Raw genomic sequence first — 22879 nt, 5'->3', positions numbered from 1 at the left:
TACCTGAGACCTGTGCTCCGAGGATTACTTTTTCTAGTTTTGTGTTTATTTTATTTATGGCTCTAGGAAGATCTCAGTTATACCACATGCATGCATATACAGTATGCAGGATACACATTCAGGGGGTTACATTATACTTACATGTACTATTGAGCCTTGGGGGGTAAATTATACTTACTATTGAGCCCTGGGGGGTAAGTTATACTTACAATTGAGCCCTGATGACAACAGTGAGTAACTCCACTCCCAGTCCTACAGCCAGACCCAGATCCAAGCCCAGCAGGATGCAAGCCAAACACGTTACCACCCACACCACCTGTAGAACAACCAGATATGAACCCCAGGGGTGTCACACCAAATTCTGGGCCCTGGGTACAAGGATTCACTGCGGGCCCCCATGAAGGTTCTTCATAGGGGGCACTCAGTGCCGCGCTGTGAGCTTGTAGATCTGCTATTTTTCAATAGCATAAGTATACAATAATTAAGGCCCCTCCACCTTGGGCCCAGTAACTCAGTCCAAGTGGTCAGGAACCTACTGTATCTCCTGTGTCCTTAGTGTGATTGATGTATGACGCTTGTATGTCACTTTACGTACAGTCATGGCGCTAGTATGTCACAGGGGGATAGTGTTTTCTGCTGGTGTTTCAGTCCGAGTGTATCAAAGGGTGCGTTCGGAAATGCGCACCGGGTGTGTGCTCAGTGTAGTGAGTGCCTAAACCTAACCAATCTGAGTTCCCAGAGGTCTTTTCTTCTGCCCCATGTCACAGGGACTTACAACCCTTGAAGCTGAGTGCGATGCAAGGAGGCATTGGGTGCCATTTTTATAGTCTTTGGAATGACTCGACCAGGGATTTAACCCCGACCTCCCAATCTCAGGGCAGACACTCTAACTAACCGCAAGCCAGGCTACTGAGCTGGTTCTATGGAATATAATCATAATCATTCTCTCAAAACACAGTAACATTCAAGGTTATATTAAAGCTGCAATTCGCAACACATTTAGTCAAATTACATTTTTAACTGAATCTATGGTAGAGTATGTTAATACTTTGGTCTAAATGTAATACAACAGTACATACATATAGTGTAGATAGATATACATATGCTTTTTGGATGCGTAGATGAGTCCAGTGACTTGTAATCAGGCTACTTACGCAGTCTGGCTTGTCCCTTCTCCACAAGTATAAGACGTCTCTGAACTGCATTAACATGCCCTTAAGGTTGACAAGGACCACAGCACCCAGCACTGACTGTTAACACAAAAGGTAAAGGTCAGATGATACGCAATAACATTCACAGGGTTCATTTATCTATTTGCAACTCTGAAAGCATGCACATGTAACCAAATGGACCGGGAAACATTACATTTTCACACTCTCAGAGTACATTTTTGGTTTTACCTTTGGGAGGGGTTCCAGTAGGAATCCTAATTTTAAGGTGACAACCATCACTATTATCGCTGACAGTAATCCAGCAACCTGGAAAGGACAGGATAGATTGCCTTAATTGAAACGACTGTGTCCTCCCGAAATTTGGAGTTGGAACTTGCACTTGTGTAAGTACATAATGTTATCATTGGAAATACATTTTAATTTAAAATATTCACTAATAATCACTGTTAGTCTTGTGGATGGAACATGATTTTATGATATGAATATTTGATATGACACAGGTCCATTTCGAGGTAAATGGACACCAAATAAATGCATTCAAAACACATCCAGATTTCATATACCCTAATTGCTGGACTATAAGCCGCACCTGAATATAAGCCGCACCAGCTAAATTTAGAAAAGAAAACAAATCTTTACATATATAAGCCGCACCTGACTATAAGCCGCATGGGTCCTTCCTGCTTCCTGCTAGAGTGCCCCTGGTGGAGGTTAGCTGTATAAATCAATATATAAATCCTTTTTAAAGACCATTGTAAAACTAACAAACTGGCCGTTAGCTGTAAAAATCGTTATATAAGCCGCACCTTTGTATAAGCCGCAGGGCAGGGTTCAAAACATGGGAAAAAAGCCGCGGCTTATAGTCCGGCAATTACGGTAATCCTTTTTTTCCCACATTGCGTATTTCATTGAAGTTGAGAAACACAAGTTTTAAATGTTGTGTATGCAATCAAAAAAGTGAAAATTCAAAGCATAGTTAATTAAGAAGATAGATCTGATGATACTAGCTAATTTTTTACCTGAGTCTTTCCTCCTGTGCTTTCCTGCACTGCGCTCCTGGAGAGAGCTGTGCTCGCTGCAAAAGAGTTGAAAGAGGCTCCGAAGATATTGCTGACCCCGAAGGCTATCAGCTCCTACAGGAAAGACAGACTTATCATTCAAAGCAATATACGCTGAACGTCTCAATCAAGCCAGTGGCACCTAAAGTCATATGCCAGCAACCTGGTCGGTAGTTTTCAGCGACCGGGTCGCTAAATCTACCGACTGGGTCGCTAAATCACCGACCGGGCCGCTAAATCTACCGACCGGGTCGCTAAATCTACCGACCGGGTCGCTAAATCTACCGACCGGGTCGCTAAATCTATCGACCGGGTCGCTAAATCACCGACCTGGCCCAGTCGGTGATTTTGCATCCCGGTTGGTAGATTTAGCAACCCGGTCGGTAGATCTAGCGACCTGGTTGGTGATTTTGCAGCCCGGTTGGTAGATTTAGCGACCCGGTCGGAAGATTTAGCGACCCGGTCGGTGAAAACTACCGACCAGGTTGCGACCAGGTTGGAGGTCGCTAAATGATCTCGCTCCTACTGATTACCTGGTTTCCATCTATGGTGTAATCGTGCTTGACAGAGTAGACCTTTGCTACAGAAAAGGCCACAGCAAAACCCACAATGGCCATAGGAAACGCCTCAACAGCTGTTTCTTGGAAGATATGCAGGTTTGGGGGCGTGGGGGGATCATACCTGAGAATGGAGGTTATGCTGTTCAGATTAAGATTTCTCAAAGTAGGTTTCTCAAAATAGTCAGTATAATCTCTTTTCAGTAATAGAAATAAATGTGAAGTGAGCGGTGGTCGTGCTTGCATAACGTAATTGGCGATGTAATATGGCTACACACACATACGGTATTGCTATGGCAAAACGCTGAGGAAAACACATTGCTATGGCAAAACGCTGAGGAAAAGTGGCTACAGATAGGTCTAGGATGTAATTGGTGATGTAATATGGCTACACACACACACACACACACACACACACACACACACACACACACACACACACACACACACACACACACACACACACACACACACACACACACACACACACACACACACACACACACACACACACACACACACACACACACACACACATATTGCTATGGCAAAACGCTGAGGAAAAGTGGCTACAGACACACGCAGAGTCACTCTATGGAGCGGTTTACCACCGCTCAAAAAGCTGGACTGGGTGCAAACCCTGCAAGCATCACTTGTTCTACATCTCTCTGTTCCTGAGATATGGCTGATTATGTATTTGACCTTAATCTTGATGTTGACCATGACTTTTCGGGGCAGCCAACTGATCACTCCCTCTAAGTTTCATGAGAATACTCCCATCTGTAATCAAGTAACGTTGTACACACACAGAGAGAGAGAGAGAGAGAGAGAGAGAGAGAGAGAGAGAGAGAGAGAGAGAGAGAGAGAGAGAGAGAGAGAGAGACCAGATCATACCATCTCATAAAATACTACATTCAGAGTTATTAGAATGTCTTACCCTTCAGGTATGAATCCCACAACATCAACTCCATACGTTGTGTTGAAGTCGAATGCATAGGAGATCCCACATGCAATGACAGTCTAGGAAAGGGAAATTACAAAAACCTAGCTTTTGTCAATGATGAGTCCTAGACTGTAAAATGCATCAGTGTTAATTTAATTCTGAGAATGTGAATTAATGGAACCAAATACCCTAAGTGAATTTGGTTCGTTTTGAACATTCTTTGAGTTAAATTAACACTGAGGATTTTACTGTGTAACAAAAAGTCAATATGTAGAATGGCCATTTCAAAATCATACAGTACCGGTACATATCATGTTATTTATACAGTAAGTATACTATAATTATTGATCATTAACCAATGAAGCCCTATTTTATACTTATATTTGAAGATTTATGATTCATTTTGTGATTAATCATTAATAATCTAAATCCACAAAGTAATTAGTAACTAAAGCTGCCAAATAAGACAATGAAGTATAAAGCAGCCTATCACGAAATTTAAATACTCAAGCAAAGTAAAAGTATCTTGAAATTGCACTTGAATAACTGTACTTTACAACACTAGTTTCAAGAAGAGGAAGGTTAATGATTTCACTCTATTTGAAGTTTTATTCATGGCATTTCCTTCATGATATGCCATATAATCAGAGACAGCAATGGCTTATTCATAAATAAGACACTATCATTGATCAGTGACAGTGACTCAGCTAAATACAGACACTCCAGGGGCGAAATTAGATCTTATTCTGCATGGGTTTTCAGATCAAAAGGGCCCTGTACTGCCGTGAGGGGGGCCCATAGATTAGGAGATTAGAGACCCATGATATATTGGAAATGACAAAATACATATCGTCGTTGTTGAGTGGAAACCTTGGCTTGTCCAAAACTCTTCGTCTTGCATTTATCATTTAAAAAATGATTTAAACTAGTGAAAACAGCCGATCTACAAGCACACAACGCCTCGCACCGCGAGGCGTTGTGTGCTTGTAGATCTGCTGTTTTCACTACCTTGGTGTGACGGCCTTGTATGATGATTCAGGGCTTTAGTTTGCGAAAAAAACGTACAAATTTGAAACTTGGAGATACAAGGTTTCTGCCTGACAATGAAATACTGTAACCAGGGTGTCCTTGGGTTTATTAAACCCATCAACCCTATACAAATTACGCTTGTGAGACACTCAACTAATGCAGTTAATGATGACGGTGTAAAATAAATGTGCCTCACCATGATGACTTCTATGGGGATGGGAACAGGCAGCTTGGCTTTGTATCTGTCATTGACCTCCTTCACCATGAACACCACCACCATGATGATGATGGACGTCACCAGGTCACAGATGTTGGTGGAGGTGATTTGACCAAAGATTATTTCCAGGGTCTGTGTGAATGAGAGGAAGGTTGCAATGTTGTCCAGGTCAGTTCGCAAGGTGACAATCCAAATACGGGTACACATTATAGTGTATCATTATTTTATGCTTTAACTATTGAAAAATAGCAGATATACAAGCTCGCAGCAGCGCGGCACCGAGTGCCGCGCTGCGAGCTTGTAGATCTGCTATTTTTGAAAAATCGTGAAAATTCTAATTTTGACCCGATCCTATAAGTGTCTTTTGAATCCTTCTAAGATTTTTGGAAAAACCTACATTATGTGTCTATTGTCAGCAATCGGGCCAGCCATCGTCAAAGAAAAGGTCCCTTTCACTTAACTGGAGCTCAGTTCTTGAGAGACTACTACTGTATGTCAGTGGTTCTCAAACCATTTCTTGTGAAGGACCCCCAAAATAATATTTATTTGGCCACGGACCCCCATCTCAAAATATTTAGTTCCAGGGACCACCCAGAAGCAAAATTTGAGTTACAAACGTTCGCTTTGAAAATACATATAGCCAAAGATTTGCACACATTTTCACGACTTTTTCAAAAATAGCAGATCTACAAGCTCGCAGCGCGGCACTCAGTGCCGCGCTGTGAGCTTGTATATCTGCTGTTTTTCACTGGTTAAAGCATTCAATAATTCTAGGCCTATCATTCTGGAATATGGTTGCCTCAAAACTTTCAACTATTTTTAGTATTAATATCATATCTTCTCCTTCTTTATTTTTATTAAATGACGTCTCACAGTTGCAACTAAACAATATACGCAAGCGCATCTTCTTTGCTGGATTAACGGCGGCGAAGAAGATGGTAGCTACGCGGTGGAAACCTCCTCATACGTTAACGTTTCGCCAGTGGGCCTTAACCTTTCTAGATATAGTATATTTAGAGCAGTCGATAGCAAGGTTACACGGAGCAAAAGAAGAAAACATTAATATGTGGTCGGACATTGCAGATAAGCTTAAGGCTATGATTCAAGAAATCACTATATAGTGGTAACAGCCTAGCACAGGCATGCACTATTGTACATTCCGTGTTGGTCCGGGGAAAGGGGGTGGGTGGGTTTTCTTTTCCTTTTCTTGTTTTGCTATTGTTTGTATTGTTTGTCTGTTAATTGCATTTTTCTTTTGATTAATGTTTTACTTTTTCTTGTTCTATTCACATGTATGTCTCTAATTTCATGTTATGGAAAATAAAAATAATTGATAACAAAAAAAATAATTCTAGGCCTAAATGGGTTAAAAGCAATGATTCTCAGCATGGTCCAATGGCTTCGATGTTCATTCAGATCATTGATGTTTTGATTGTTTTGGTTTATTGATTTACTGAATAGGTTCTGGTCTACCCAATGTATGTTTTTAGATGACCATTTCTATGCATTTGATGTATTACCTTGTGCTGTCCTTGCCTATCACTATGGATTAAGAGCGTCTGCTAAACGCCTAAATTGTAAATTGTAAATCTGATACTGTAGTTAATCTTTCCTGTTATTACATGGGCAAATAATGTAATTACAACTACAAAACGTACACAAAAGGGCTATTTTGTTTCACTGTGATCTAATAGCCTGAAGACCTTTCCAGGTCCAGACGTTGGTATCAAAAAATGACCCTGCATCATGGCTATATGAGTGTGCAGCCCTTTCTTCACTTTTTTTACTGAAATCTCTAGCCTACCTCAGGGGCGTCAATTGGGTATGGCAGGGGTATGCAGCTGCCATACCCTGGGTCCAGGGGGGAAAATAAAAGTTACTTTTAAATATAAATCCACAAATGTCTCTTCGTCTATCTGTGCTGGTTATTATGTTGTTAAATTGCAGTAAAATAACTACAAATGCAAATTTAACAAAATGGTCCCTTTAACAAGGTATTATAATTATATTCTCCACACTTGTATTCTCCCCATCTTGACAAAATGGTATATTCCCAGGTTCCGCAGGTCAGCTGCACAGGTGCAATTGTGGCACGTTTACATTTAACATGCCAAGTTTAACTGCACTTGAACAACCCTAGAACACGGCCCAAGAAACCGTAGAAACGGGGGAAAAAATACAATGTGCTTCTTAAAATAAATGTATCATGCCTGTTCCTAAGGTATGGCAACATGACTGGTGTCTTGCACGCGCGCGAATGTTGCCATACCTTAGCTTTTTCTGAACAGACGCCACTGGCCTACCTACAATGTGGAATCTATCTGGATCAAATGAGCGACTATGAAACCATGGGGTTCCAGTGGCCTAACGCATATCAAACAGTTGAGAATCACTGCCTTAAGGTACAAATGAACAATTAGGAAAGTTGTTGCACTGGAAGTTTGATCGCTTTACTTACATATATGATGGCGAGGGGACCGCTGAGGCCTGGAACTATTAACCCGAGCACAAACTTAAGCTGCGACACGAAGATGTGGACGGCGGCTGCAGTGGTGAATCCAGACACCAGTGTGTCTGACAGGTACATGACAACAAAGCCCACCTGAAATATACCCATGCCCAACTGACAGAGACAAGGAGATACAAGAAGACATTTAGAACACGAAGAGTATACAATGATGGTGTTATAATAAATAACATCACTACCGTGATCGCACTGGCTACAACAGTTTACAATATTTGATTTCATATTGTGAATTAAAACTAGTTTGATAAACAACTTCTTCATGACAATAAAGCAAATAATATGTCTCTCTGCCAATGAAATTGCTAGATCGCTAACAACTATTCTATAACACAAAACAAGATGAAGACGGCTCCAGTAAGTAGCATAAAAAAAGATGAATGCTGTTTGCCCATCAAACTTGTAGTAGGAAGGAGCAGAACAGAAGCCGTACATTAACAAAGTGAGAGAGCATATCTCCAATCTAAGGTAATCTTTAACATATTACCAGTAAGACTCCCTAATCGGGAGATAAGCGACCGTTGGTCGCTTATCTCCTGTCACACTGCTGACATCAGTATGACATCACACCGTACACAAATGACCCTTATATAAGACCGGCATTATCTACCGACAGATTAGTAACAAGATGTCAAAATCATTGAAGGTTTACCCTACTAACCAACTGTTTACCATAGCAACCATGTTTTTTACCTTAGCAACCAACTGTTTACCCTAGCAACCAACTTTTTACCACAGCAACCATGTTTTTTTTACCCTAGCAACCAACTGTTTACCCTAGCAACCAATTGTTTACCATAGCAACCATGTTTTCTTACCCTAGCAACCAACTGTTTACCCTAGCAACCAACTGTTTACCATAGCAACCATGTTTTTTACAGGGCCTGGGATTGATGACATCAAAAATCTCCATATATGGGCATGAAAGGGATTTTGTTTCTGGAAATATGTCTGTGGGGTGCCACATTTGGAATAAAACACTTACATCACACATCTGGATATCCATACAGCCCATCTAGTTTGCCTGTGTCCATTTATGCCCATATATCTGATGACATTGGGACAATGATCTCCATATATGGCATAAAACTTATGTTAATTAGTAAAGCCTGGGGATCTCCATATATGGGCATGAGGGGTACCCTAAAAGGGCATCATCTGGGAATAGCAAATATAGTTATCCTAGAAAGTGAAAATCTTACATCAAAGGCCATAACTACCTACCTACCACCATACTGCATTCCTCATTAAACTACCTACCAGTAAGATGCCTAAGGGAGAAAAGCAAAGGGCGAGGTTGCACCATTTCTTGGTCTTCTGGCCAGTGATGTATATCGGACCATTTAACCATATATGGAGACATCTGGTACCCAAAGATATTCACAGATATGGGCTTAATATTGATGACATAAGGGATCTCCATATATGGGCGTAAAAGGGATTTGGTTCCCCTGGCATCACAGGGATCTCCATATATGGGCATAAAATAGATTTGGTTACCCTGGCAACACGGGGATCTCCATATCTCCATATATGGGCATAAAAGGGATTTGGTTCCCCTGGCATCACAGGGATCTCCATATATGGGCATAAAAGGGATTTGGTTCCCCTGACATTACAGTGATGTCAGTGGCTGGTTCTACAGAGGGGATCTCCATTTATGGGCATAAAAGGGAATGTATGTATGATGATGTCAGATATCATAGACGTCATAGGACTTTCACATAACGAATAACTGAGTAAGCATGTAAACCCGTAAAATCTATATTTGGGCATGGCTGATTTATGACCTCATCATGATGACACGAGCAAACACAGCTGAATTGTATAAATGATCAGTGCAGAAACCAACAGAAGTATTTGACCAAGACTCTTCGATTTAAACATCAACAAAGGTGTGACGTTTGTTGATGGTCACGTGTGACGTGTGACGGACGGACGGACGGACGGACGGACGGCCAGTGGAGGTTTTCATAGTAAACTGCTCCCTGACGGTCGCAAAAATAACACTCAGGACAAAAATGATAAACGGATCAAGGCTCTATCAGAGTCCAGGGTGAAGAGCTATCACTTCACCGCGGAGTAGTTTTCTAGCTATCACCTAGAGGAGAAGGCCTTTTGCACACCTACAAGGACAGGTGCGTTGGAACAGTGGCGTTGAGAATTGGAGAAAGAGATTCCCGCACAGTCTTCACTCACAATAAATGTATTACAACGTTTCGGTCGTCCAGACCTTCATCAGGCTGAAGATGCCTGATGAAGGTCTGAACGACTGAAACGTTGTAATACATGTATTGTGAGTGAAGACTGTGTGCGGAAATCTCTTTCTAGCTATCACCTAAAAATGTATAACAAAGCCTAGGTGATAGCTAGAAAACTACACCTCGGTGAAGTGATAGCTCTTCACCCTGGACTCTGATAGAGCCTTTAGACTTGACTTCTAGGACGTTGATCTGCTTTCAAAATGCAGACAACATCCATCTGTGGGTTAATTCAGTGGTTCTCAAAGTGGATTCCAGGGACTCTCTAGGTTCCTTTAGGGGGGTCTAAATTGACCCATACAAGTCTGTAACTCTAACAGTAGCCTATACAAATGGAACGGTTCCATTTTGTATACTGTCAGAAGGGGAGACCTTGAAATGTAAAAGTTTGAGTAACACTGGGTTAGTTCATCATAAGGTTATTTTACCTGCATTATACCAGTGAGGAAGTTAACAGAGGCAGCCACCAGCACCCTCTGTTCATCCCTGGTCAGGCCCTCAAAGCCTGTGATGTTGACCGCAGGGGGTCCCTCGTCAGGCACCAGCCGGGTCACCACCGAACCTATCATCAGACACAGGACAGGGAACGGGCCTTGGGGGAGAGAGAGAGGGAGAGAGAGAGAGAGAGAGAGAGAGAGAGAGAGAGAGAGAGAGAGAGAGAGAGAGAGAGAGAGAGAGAGAGAGAGAGAGTATAGGAACGAATGGGAGGGGGAGTTCACTTTTTAAGCTGTTTGAGAGATTTTGGAGGGCCCACACAACCATTATACATGTAAACACACATTTACAGATAAACCACCGCGTATACGAGTATACAAAGGTGTTATAATAAATAACATCACTACCGTGATCGCACTGGCTACAACAGTTTACAATATTTGATTTCATATTGTGAATTAAAACTGGTTTGATAAACAACTTCTTCATGACACTAAAGCAAATAATATGTCTCTCTGCCAATGAAATTGCTAGATCGCAAACAACTATTCTATAACACAAAACAAGATGAAGACAGCCCCGCGCGACCACGCAAACGCACGTCTCTCTCTCTCTCACACACACACACACACACACACACGCACACACACACACACACACGCACACGCACACGCACACGCACGCACACGCACGCACGCACGCATGCACGCACGCACGCACGCACGCACACACACACACACACACACACACACACGCACACGGACACAGACACGCACGCCCTCACACTCAGGCCCTTACCCACTGAGATGTGCCTGGAGGTGCCGAGGAAGAAATAAATAATGACGGGGAAGAAGGCCGAGAACAGTCCGTACCGGACAGGCAGAGACGCTAGCAGGCAGTATGCCAGACCTGGAGCAATTAAAACAAAGAATGAGCGAACATAAAAGTACCATAAGGAGAAATGATAGGAACTATCCAGTAGCAGTACATTTCAATGACTTCAAGCATGATATCTCATCATTCAAGTTCCAGGGGATTGAAAAAGTGACTCTACCAGAGAGAGGGGGGAATGTAGATGACATCCTCAACAAAAGAGAAGTTTATTGGATTTACACCTTACAAACACTAACCCCTAAAGGACTGAATGATGAGATTCCATGGCATGTAATGCTGTAAAGAAATGTGGGATTATTGAAGATTATGGAGAATATGTTTATAGATGGTGCATCCAAGATACACAGAGACACTTGTTGATTATACTGCACAGTTTGGAATGTTTTATGAAAGCTGTAAAGCCGATGTTCACATTTCTGAAATGCACAGTTTTTGAAACTTTTTGTAAATAATGAAAATATAGACCTAATTGTATGTATAGGGTTGTCATCAACCACACACAGGTGAGAGACAATCACTGAGAATCACTCCTCGAGAGGAGTGAGACAGTCTCACACCTGTGAACAGGAAGGGGAGTGTATATATATGAGAGGGGTGCACAATGGCTGTAAGACACTTTTGAAGAAGGTCCAGGGGGACCGAAACGTCTGTCAACTAAAATAAAGATGAGCAGCTGAGCAAGAGCAGAGTGCGGGAGTTTTTGTTCATGAAATATATTTTCATGATTTCTTCAGACCTGGAGCAATGCCACAATAATCAGTGGAAACAAAATTAATCACAGCTTTTTATGATTATTATAACATATTTTATTTCTTTGCCCTTCTTTCACTGTGGAGCGTGGATCACGAGAAAAGACACACTACACTTTGCTGGCCACAGTGGGGCATCGCGTCGCTCCCACTGATCAGATCAAAGCCGGTTACAGTCTCTGTATCTCCTGCTAATAAAGATACGCTATCATCTGTTAGTGAAGACCAGGAGATGTTTTGACAGAGATAGTGTAGAGCCACTTTCGGTAGTAACATTATCACAGGATCATGTTAAACTTTTATCTGTCGTGACATAGATTTCATTGTCTGTAGGAGTGGAAAGTATGTCACAACGTTGAAATTCTTTTTCTAAATATGATTATGGTTGAAATTAAACTTGCCTAATCCAAGACAAAAACACAAATCACTGCTATTTGCATTTGTAGGGTGAAGTATTTTTACGTTCTTAAATTTAAAATGGTTTCAATCTTTTCAGCAAGTAACATCATTTTGTTTCTTTTCAGTATTACTGATTTTCAGTGTTATTTCAGTGAATGTAATTAAACAATTGTATCTTTTCAGTGAACATCTAAATAACATTGTATCTTTTCAGTGTCTAACTTGAAGACATGTGTCCGTTCCTGTGTATTTTATTTACCTTGCATGACAGCAACCAGTCCAGTGCTGACTCCAGACACTATATCACTGACTAACCACTCCTTTATCTGGTAGATTCTCATCCATTCGATGAAGGGTAGAAGGGAGAGGGCAGCGCTTTTAGCCCGCTTGGAGTTACATCTAAGAGAAGTCGAGTAAACATTAGTAAATATATATGATTTACATATTGAAGAGCAGACAAAATGCTGGTCAACAATTTCACAAATCAGGTACCAAACCATTCCACCCTCCGTGGGAGAAATTACATCACCCTTGAAAAGTTAATTATTCAATTCTAAACTCTGAAAACAAAACATCATACCTTTTAACACTCAAATACCTGGAACGCGCCCGAGTCGCGTTAGATTTTAACCACTTTAACCATTATTTTATGCTTTAACTATTGAAAAATAGCAGATATACAAGCTCACAGCGTGGCACCGAGTGCCGCGCTGCGAGCTTGTAGATCTGCTATTTTTGAAAAAACTTGAAAATGTGTGCAAGTCTTTGAATATCTTTGACCCGATCTTTGACACGACTTCTAAATCCTTCCTCTAAATCAGTGGTTCTCAAACTGTTTCTTGTCAAGGACCCCCAAAATTGCAGGTATTTGGCCACGGACCCCCCATCTCAAAATATGCTGTCCCAGGGACCACCCAGAAGTAAATATTTGAGTTACAAATGTGCGCTTTTAAGTAGATATATTCAAATACTTGCAAAAAAAATCATGATTTTTCAAAAATAGTAGATCTACAAGCTCGCAGCGCGGCACTCGGTGCCGCGCTGTGAGCTTGTATATCTGCTATTTTTCAATAGTTAAAGCAGTCAATAGTCCTAGGCCTAAATGGGTTAACAACCACAGAAAATCGTTAGCCAGAAATTTTTTTGCTTACGTAAAGTACTGCCTAATATGGTCACGCAAGGATTTGCGGTGCCTGTAGATCTTCTCGTGCTCTTCAGTGAAGGAGTCTTCGGAGTAGATCGGCCGGGCCACCGCATACTGCTTAGCCGAGGGTCGTATCATCTCGCCTCAACCACCGATGGACTGATGTGCCCTCTCTCTCTTCCTGCGTCTCTGAGATCCATCAGTCCCATTATGTTAGAATTAAGGATCCTACGTATAGCCTTTGAACATCAGCTCTCAAAAGACCATTAACAGAACACTACAAAAGGCCCAGGTCCCTGCCACGAGCTATAACCACATCAGCCAGCTCAGCTGACCAGAGCAGCAGGGTCATCAGCTCAAACACCGAAAAAAGATGACAGTATCCCATCACCAAGATAAAGTACACCTCAAGGATCATAAGAAATGTAAAAAATGCAATACATTTGGTCCTCTTTTTTTTATGTTTTACCAAACTACATTTGTATGCCAACACGTGACGGTTTGGCACACAACATACCTCACAGTGACTTTCTCCAGATCCAGCGTATCCAGTGTCTGGAGGGGAAAAAAAGAAAAAGTTCCCTTTCTTCTTCTTTTCATCCAACCTGCAGAGCCTCCTGAGATCAACTGGCAGCGCCGAGGGCACTGCCATCCATAAATCCCATCTCCACACCTTATCACAACTGTAATTATTAACAGCAAATAATGATGAAGTCTTCGCACAGAGCTGCACGCCTGCCTTATCCTTGACCATTGTTCTTGACTGATAACCATCCTGGCACGAATCATAACTTTTGGCGAGGGCTTTCCGCCCCCAACGGCATGTGGGAGGATGACATTGTGAATTTAGGGAGGATGCAGTGGTTGGAAGAAGTACTCTGATTATATATTTTTTTTTTACTTAGGTAAAAGTAGCAATCTAATACATACAATTCAGCAAACACAAAGTGGTGGCAATTCTCAAACAGAATGTTTAGCTCCATTCTCTCACAACACCTCTCACAAACATAGCCACCACGTCAAACAAGCGTGAAAACTTTGCACTGTCCACATTTTAAACATGCCACTCTTTGAACCGCATTTATTTCAATTTAACAAAGTTTCACCTTTCGCCTCACGCAGAGCAGCCAGTCCTGAAGGAGTATCTTGACAGTGCTCATAAACTGGTCACCAGAGTATCAAGTTACAGAGGAGGGGGGAGGGGAGCTGAGCGGAGGAGAGAGAGAGAGAGAGAGAGAGAGAGAGAGAGAGAGAGAGAGAGAGAGAGAGAGAGAGAGAGAGAGAGAGAGAGAGAGCGAGAGAGAGAGCGCGAGAGAGAGCGAGAGAGAGAGCGAGAGAGAGAGAGAGAGCGAGAGAGAAAGACGGGGAAGGGCCCGGGGAGCTGAGCGTCCGTATACACCACGTCATCGCATCACCAATACCTTTCACAAAACTTTTTTTTTTTTCAAAAAACTTTTTTTTCAAAAAAAAATTTTTGGGAAAAAACTGAACTCTAGACTTTTGCGGCCCAAAGGGCCGCAAACTTCTAGTACTATACAATATAAAAATACTCTATTACTTACAAGTAAAAGGCCTGTATTCAAACTTTTACTTGAGTAAAAGTACAACAGTATTGGCATGATGGCATCATCAACATAAGGTACATTACAGTAACAAAGTGAAAGTACTCAAAGTTCAGCCGTTCAGACTTGATAAAGCCATTCTCGTTCCAAAGTGAATAGGCTAAAATCAGTGTTGCCAGATTTTGCGAGAGAGATAAGCAACCAGGTCTATGAAAACAAGCCCAAAAGAAGCGACTATAGACTTCTACATTATCTACGAGATCACAACGCGTCGTGTGATGCGGCATGTTGTAAGCTTGCAGATCTGCTAAAAACGAAATAAAAGTTTGATCCTTGCCATGAAAATGTTTGAGAACCACAGGTTTAAACAACATTAGAGAGGAAACAAGTCCAAAATAAGCAACTACACTTTCTGCAACCCGCAACTACCAATGTTTACAAGCAACTTTACAGAACAACAAGCCCAAAGTCACTTATAATTTATAATGTGAACATAGCCTCTTTGCAATGTGGCCTAAATTTGAGATGTAGTGGAGTAGAAGTATAAACGATGTACTTATTACCCATTCAGAACGGGTACACATTATTGTGTATCATTACTTTATGCTTTAACTATTGAAAAATAGCAGATATACAAGCTCACAGCGCGGCACCGAGTGCCGCGCTGCGAGCTTGTAGATCAGCTATTTTTTTTAAATCGTGAAAATTAGAATTTTGACCCGATTCTATAAGTGTCTTTTGAATCCTTCGAAGATTTTTTTAAAAACCTATGTTTCTGTGTCAGCAAATCTGGCTAGCCATCGTCAAAGAAAAGGTCCTTTTCACTTAACTGGAGCTCAGTTAGTCTGTTCTTGAGAGACTGCTATGTCAGTGGTTCTCAAACCTTTTCATGTGAAGGACCCCCAAAATGATATTTATTTGGCCACGGACCCCCATCTCAAAATATTTAGTTCAAGGGACCACCCAGAAGCAAAATTTGAGTTACAAATGTTCGCTTTGAAAATACATATAGTCAAAGATTTGCACACATTTTCATGACTTTTTCAAATATAGCAGATATCTGCTATTTTTCACTGGTTAAAGCATTCAATAATTCTAGGCCTAAATGGGTTAATTTCCACCACTGGGGATGACATTGTGAACTTATGGGCAGGATGAGGAGGATGTTACAGGAAAGACACTAGTCATTGTTGTAAAAGTGGAAATCAAGTGGTGTTTCGAGAGGGAAATGGAGCTTCATGCGTACTCTGATGCAGTGTTAAGATACTTAGGACCAAAATAGTTGGGTTAAGAAACCCAAATATGTGCACACTGCACAGTGTGTGTGTGTGTGTGTGTGTGTGTGTGTGTGTGTGTGTGTGTGTGTGTGTGTGCGCAGACTGCGCACATGCGCACGTGCATACGTGCGTGCATGCGCATGTGTGTGTGTATGGGGAGGGGGAGCGCCGGTTGTGGTTTCAGGAAAAATCTGTTGGAATGTAAACAGTCCAGGAAGTGTGTGAATGACCTTATCGAGGTGTCAGTTCAGCCTTAAGTGAATGTAATATCTTACCATGGTGTTTATCTTGGATTAAGTATCGTGTGTGTGTGTGTGTGTGTGTGTGTGTGTGTGTGTGTGTGTGTGTGTGTGTGTGTGTGTGTGTGTGTGTGTGTGTGTGTGTGTTCTTTTTTTTAATGTAACTCATTTAACTTACGATAACTCTTTATCAAAACACCTGATCATCATGGCTAATGGATATCATTTTGATCGGGCATTTGGGCCAGCATTTGTTCCACAACACTTTGATGAATGATCACCTAATCATTAAACCTGATAAAAGCTGTGACACCTTTGACTGTCAACTAAACCAAGGACAATTCACTCATTGTCAGCCATCTGATTGGTCCCTCACTGACCAACCAGCAGGCTCCTTCCACATCGGCAGTGGTTGTTTATGCTGAGTTAGCTATATCAGAACATTTCCAGTTAAGAAAAGCGTTATGCCCAGTGAATATACTGCACCCTAGATGTTCCTTTTTACTAATACCAAGTTTAAAATAATAATAAACATAATATGAGGCAACTAAAAAACAAGTTTTTCAATGGTAGAGGATTGTTGCGCAACAATGGGCACGGAAGAGGGCGGGCGGGACTTGCCAAAGGGTGAATTGCTTCCATAAGCAAGTGAAGAAACAAAGAAAATAATAAAGTCCTGATGGGGCGGATTTCTGTCTGTCACTTTCTCATGCCCTGGGCTACATCTGTGCAAAATTTGGCGCTTTAAGACAAATTTGCACAAAATTAGTTTTTGCTCCCCTTAAGGCCCCACACTATCAGTCAGTTTAAAACAACATGGCGGCAAACTGTGACAGCTGAGTTAAATTAAGACCCGAGGCAGATTCTACAAATGCCTTCTAAATCAGTAGTTTCCACACTTTCACGTTTTTTCAAAGATACTTAAAAAATAGCAGATGTACAAGCTTGCAGTGCGGCATGAATATCGTGTATATTTGCTATTTTTTAAATAGACAACGCTAAAATCAAAAGTGACCCAGCTGCTCTCCTGGTTTTAATGTTAAAGGAGATGAACCTTACATGAGCCACAGGCATGCTGCACAAGACAAGGAAAAGAGAGAGTGGGCCTAAAGGGGAATAAAGACCAGTTGGGATAATCAACGACTGTACTTCACCTTACCTGGTGAAGTAGTCACAATACCCAAGGAACTTAGAACTGAAAATAGATTTTATTTTTTTCAGGAATGCCTTGAAAACAAAATGATACCTTCTGCCGTAAAATACTCCAATATGTCCAATAAAACTCCATTACTACTGGAGAATCTCAGCAACCAAGGCACACGAGGAAACGTGAACAAAGCATAAAGGGTGTTTTTTTATGGCTCGACCTTTAAACCCAACAGGGCCATAAATATACAACCAGATCATGCTGCAACACTGTCCTTATTTGACAACCTTACGTCTAATGCGCTCCTTACAAAGCCTACTGTATCATTTTGATATCAACGATTAATCACGACACGCTGATAATCAACGAGATATAAAATCAAAGACATTGTCAGTTCTGGTGCCAAAGATGCACCTATTTCAATTTCCTAACCCAGAACAGATCTTCACAATCTTAGCTAAAATGCCTTGATCCAACACAAGAATAATTACACACTAGATAAATAACACAGTCATGTATTGAGTACCTTGAAAATCAACTGAATATGTGATAAAATGTATCTAAAGGCTATTTAAGTTTTTTATTATTATTATTATTATTATTATTGGTTTGATTTACATGTAGGTCTATTTCTATTTTACTTTGTCTGATATCTCTATTAGAAAAAAAAAGAAGAAAAGTAAAGAAGTGACAAACTCACCAAACCTCTCTAGTCTGCCGCCTTGCTGTAGAATCACTCAGACTGTCATTTGGAGTTCCCCTGAGTGTCATGGCCAGGGTCCCCGTGTGGGAAAGTAAGCCAGTGTGTGATTAATGTTGAAATGTACAGCACTGTACCGTGGTACTGTGCACATCATGCTTGAGAGCAAAGCAAACACAATGTTGTCAGCCAGACCTTCAGCATTACACAGGAGGCGTACAAGTTTCCTTTGTCATCTGGACAACAGCTGATCAATGACAGTAAAAAATGATAGCCAGCCACAGTAATAATATTATTACAAAACAAGTAGTTACATGCTAATACATGTAAACTTTGCGCATTTCATTTGACAGAATAATTTTATTATTGCATAGATTGCCAAGATCTATTATTATAACAACGTCAGAAGAGCTTAAAGTAAAAACAGCATACAAACACAATGTTGTGCCAAGGTCCTGGGCATGGCTCACAACACCAGCCAGCACTTTGTTTGCATGGGTCTTGAAATGTCATGTACAGTATATACTGTAGGGCCATAGTATTCACATTTCAAAATATATAATTATTATACTCTACATACAATACAAAAGCCTTTTGGAAAAATGGATAGAGACTTTGAATCTGTTTGTTTCTTTCCCTCTCTATGGCCAAACGTCCTCCCCCATAGGATTTCCAGTGAGAGGGAGGAACATAAGCCGGAATCCGTTCACATAACTGTCACCTTGTTCGCCACACCCCATCTATGCACCTGTCTCACAACCTACCTGTCTCGCTCTCTGCCCTGTCTTTGCTTCATCTCATTTTGTGATCCTGCCTCTGTTGTTTCCCTGTCTGTCTGTCTCTCCCAGGTTCAGACAAGGTCCTCGGTCATCCCTTGGCACCTATGGCCCCCCGTGGGACCACTAGGAGAGGGAGGGAGGAAATGAAGTGTTTATAACACAGATCATCCATGGCCATGTGGATGCACAGGGCTCAACCAGAGAGGAATGCTGCTCTACATTTATACCTTTTGTGTTCTTCATGGAGCACTTGTCACAATTACACAGAGTGGGTCAAGACGCACGCAAGGAAATGAACATGGTCTGGTTGATGGCGTTTTGTCCCAGTAGCACAAAGTAGTGGTGACTAAAAATCGTAAATGTATTGAGAAGCACAATCTACTGGCTGGAGTCTACAGACCAGTCGACCAACATTCCATTCCTTAAAAAAGAAATTCGGGAAAAAAAAAACGTCTGTCTGATTATTATTTGTTAGCTCCAGCATTCAGTTGACTGGGAGTGCGCCCATCTGATGTACCGGTAGGTGGATAATCCATTCTTACATTCTGTCCATAATGTCCCATAGTATGAGACTGGTCCCTACTTGATAGATGCCTTCTGCAGCTGTCAGCTGTAGATGTCACTATTCAATGTTCAAATTCTTTGTCTATTCTTTTTTTGTTCATCAGTTGGAAAGACCATGGATTGCCTGTAAATGGAACAATACCAAAGGATATTGTCAGGGCTTCTAAATGACAAATGTTTGCACAAAGCCTTTGGTTTTAATTATAGACACTTGCAGGGATCTGAATGTGCAGAATTGTTCAGTTTGGGAGACAAAAGTGCCCTCACCCTTTGCTGGTTATCATAGGTTTCAATCTGGTCCTCTTCTTCACTGAAAGGGGGTGGCTCTTTGCTATTTGAAATCTGGTCACAGACAAGAAGAAGAGAGCCTATGCATGTAACTCCTTCCTTCGTGGCATTAACATCAGAGAGAAACATGTTGCGCTGGTTATATGCAGCACTTACCCTGCCAATGATGGCATCCTGTGTGTTTCCACTGGCTGCCTCTAATTTGATGAAGAGAATGGCATCGTGGACAGTGACAAAAAGGAGGTCTCTTGTAACAGTTTCGTCAAAGAAGACGAAGGCCTCCATTTTCCGCACAATTCCGTCTGAAATATAAAATGACAGGTGAACACACTGTTCTGGGGTGAACATACAGCGAAAAAACTGCAGCTCTATAAGCTCACATTGTGTTGCAACACACTGTGAGCTTGTTGATCAGCAGTTTTCGGCGAAGAGATTTGATGCAGAGGGAAGAGATTAGCGGGTCAAGTATAGAGCCATGTGGGACTCCGGTCAACTACTGTTATGTGAGGGAGACGAAGCTCAGAATGCAAACACCAACTTGGCAAAATATTAAATAACAATAATATAACAAAAGTACCGTCACAGCCTGCAATGTAAACATTGACTCCAATTCGCAAGAACTCTTTGATGACCTGTTGAGGACAGCAGAGAAGAGAATTACATTGACTACTGTACAGTATGTTCATTAAACAAAGAGACTATTACTGTCTGCCTTCACAACTGAAGCGCTCATCATTACTTCGGTTCTCTCTCCCAGGTCCTATATTTCTCCTCTAAGATGTCATTTTCTCCTTTAGCTCTTAATTATCAATCAATCAATCAATCAATCAATCAATCAATCAATCAATCAATCAATATCAATCAATCAATCAATCACCAGAACTCACCAGTCTCAAGCTCTTGACTGCCACCACATCTAGGAAGGAAACTGCGGAGAAGTCCAGCACCAGACTGTGAATGTGAACCTTTGGTACCGACACCCTGACGGGCAGCTCGGAGGACCAGTCCACCCACACCTCCACCTCAGAGGAGGCCCAGTCTCCATCCTGGACCTGACCACGCTCTGGCTCGCTGCACCTCTCGCTTTGGAATCCTTTGTTTTCGATGCCTAGCACCCGGCCAGGTACAACCTCTCCAGTCTGAAGGAGAATGTTTAGTTTATCATTGTTGTCGTGTGGAAACCTTGTACAGTATGTCCAAAACCATTCATTTTGTAGCAAACAACGAGGCGTTGTGTGCTCGTATATCGACTATTTTCACTAGTTTTGTGCGACAGTCCCAAAAAAACGTGCAAATCTGAAACTTGGAGATAAAAGGTGACGTTATGCTCCATCATACTGCGGTGTCGCACACAGCAGATCTAGCAGCTCAGCAAGTGTCTCAGATGCGACAGCTCGTAGAATTGTCTATTTTAGGTTTGCGACACCATCATACGACAAAGTACAGTATGCTGACAAACTCCAGGAGATTGATGGGATTTAAATTACGGTACCTCTGTAGCTTTCAGTTTTCCTTTCTTTATGAGTTTGTGGATTTCCTTCAGCGCTTTGTTCCTCTTCTTGAACACTCTGACAGCATCAAAACCAACCTGCAGGGCAGTCGTTCATATATTTTAGGGCGTAACCTGAAGCTTGAGGAACCCAATAGAAGAAGGGCGCTATACTTCTCCACTGAACTCAATGGACGCGGCTGTCCTGTTCTATTTGTAGCCCTTTACTATGAATGGTGTCCTCAAGCTCGATAGTTCTACAATACAGTACATTTTATACATTATGTAAGTGTTATGCATGACAAGGAGAACCGATATTATAATGGTCAAACACAAGAACTACATAAGGCAAAGTGGACAAAGAGTAGTATTCCTTTACCACCGTCTCATCTGTTATTTATCAATAACGGGACACTTCGCTGGACATTTCTGATTACTAATCGCGGTTCAGTGTGATTAGAGTTTATTGTGGATCTATTACTCACTATGGCCCGCAGCCGCTCTTTGAAGTAGTCAATGTTTGCAAAGTAGATAGGCGAACAGCACTTGAAAATCTTGATCCCAGGTATCTCTGCAATCTAATTCGAGAATATTAATTAGGGCTTCATATTGACGTACTATACACTATCAAATGATATCAAGAATCATGTTTGAAAGAAATTGCAGCCTTACATTTTTGTAGTCCTTCATGTTCCTGTAAATGTTTGTTCCAGGTATATTTCCAAGTGTGGAACATGCAGGACTATGGAAGAAAGGGAAACGTTAACATATTCACATCATCATGTGTCGGGAAAAGGAACTAGTGTAAATATTTAATGAATGAAATCTCCATGCTGTAGGCTATCATGATAAGACATGGAAAAAACCCAAGGTCAATTCTTCTGTAATTTTTAGAGACAAATACCAGAGGGCCTCCAAGACTTTATTTTGAAATGAACTTTGCAACATGTATCACACTGATAGTCACATTTTATTGACTCTTACGCCTATCTTAATAGAATCACAAAGGTGCTAGATTATTTAATTATTATTATATAATGAAATAAAACTCACAAGTTCAATAACTGCAAAGATACTACATAGTAAGTCAGTCGAGGAAAATAAATGGAGTCCAGAATCGATATTTATCAATTAAATGCTATTTTAAAAGGGACAAAAACAATAACAACACACAAATCATACAAATGGCCACCACTGATGACGTATATTCCAAAACACTGAAGACACAGCGGTACAGTAGTAATAGATCTCTGAACTCAACATACATGAACAGTGTCATAACAAAATATATTACCGGTATGTATTTACTCACAACTGGGTCCTGACCACCACAGTTCCCATCTCAAACACCAGACCAGCAAGCAGCCCAACGTCCAGCCCCAGCACCACTGACGCCAAGCAGGTGGCCAGCCATATGAACTGGGAGGGAAACAAAAACCCAATATATTACAC

The 22879-nt window shown here is 41.4% G+C and overlaps 2 protein-coding genes across 5 annotated transcripts in view; both read right to left on the bottom strand.

The window, feature by feature from the left end:
- The window catches only part of LOC308308604 (chloride anion exchanger-like), a 28396-nt gene extending 9195 nt beyond the window's left edge, over positions 1 to 19201 (bottom strand). Inside the window, exons 1-15 of one of the 4 annotated variants that reach the window (XM_080754033.1) lie at positions 19072 to 19201; positions 18308 to 18367; positions 13900 to 13937; positions 13390 to 13571; positions 12498 to 12637; positions 10995 to 11105; positions 10190 to 10353; positions 7435 to 7599; positions 4956 to 5108; positions 3725 to 3807; positions 2764 to 2911; positions 2192 to 2305; positions 1401 to 1478; positions 1155 to 1250; positions 210 to 316 (exon numbers count right to left, since the gene is read on the bottom strand). In XM_080754033.1, coding sequence (XP_080610159.1) covers positions 210 to 316; positions 1155 to 1250; positions 1401 to 1478; positions 2192 to 2305; positions 2764 to 2911; positions 3725 to 3807; positions 4956 to 5108; positions 7435 to 7599; positions 10190 to 10353; positions 10995 to 11105; positions 12498 to 12637; positions 13390 to 13520 — 1490 coding nt within the window. In that variant the 5' untranslated portion in view covers positions 13521 to 13571; positions 13900 to 13937; positions 18308 to 18367; positions 19072 to 19201. Of the gene's footprint in view, positions 1 to 209; positions 317 to 1154; positions 1251 to 1400; positions 1479 to 2191; positions 2306 to 2763; positions 2912 to 3724; positions 3808 to 4955; positions 5109 to 7434; positions 7600 to 10189; positions 10354 to 10994; positions 11106 to 12497; positions 12638 to 13389; positions 18368 to 19071 lie in introns of all 4 variants that reach the window. The other 3 variants (XM_080754031.1, XM_080754032.1, XM_080754030.1) reach the window with 3 other exon arrangements.
- A 433-nt stretch (positions 19202 to 19634) lies between these two features.
- slc26a4 (solute carrier family 26 member 4) overlaps positions 19635 to 22879 on the bottom strand; it is a 17669-nt gene continuing 14424 nt past the window's right edge. Inside the window, exons 13-21 of the mRNA XM_080754029.1 lie at positions 22740 to 22846; positions 22100 to 22169; positions 21913 to 22005; positions 21431 to 21526; positions 20826 to 21077; positions 20516 to 20570; positions 20095 to 20240; positions 19918 to 19992; positions 19635 to 19774 (exon numbers count right to left, since the gene is read on the bottom strand). Of these exons, the coding sequence (XP_080610155.1) occupies positions 19751 to 19774; positions 19918 to 19992; positions 20095 to 20240; positions 20516 to 20570; positions 20826 to 21077; positions 21431 to 21526; positions 21913 to 22005; positions 22100 to 22169; positions 22740 to 22846 (918 nt within the window). The 3' untranslated portion in view covers positions 19635 to 19750. The remainder of the gene's footprint in view (positions 19775 to 19917; positions 19993 to 20094; positions 20241 to 20515; positions 20571 to 20825; positions 21078 to 21430; positions 21527 to 21912; positions 22006 to 22099; positions 22170 to 22739; positions 22847 to 22879) is intronic.

The sequence above is a fragment of the Nannobrachium achirus genome, assembly GCF_963921795.1.
Source record: "Nannobrachium achirus genome assembly, chromosome: 23".
In the NCBI taxonomy this organism is placed as follows: Eukaryota; Metazoa; Chordata; class Actinopteri; order Myctophiformes; family Myctophidae; genus Nannobrachium; species Nannobrachium achirus.
The sequence above is the reverse complement of the archived record's forward strand: the minus strand, read 5'-3'. Positions and strand labels throughout refer to the sequence as shown.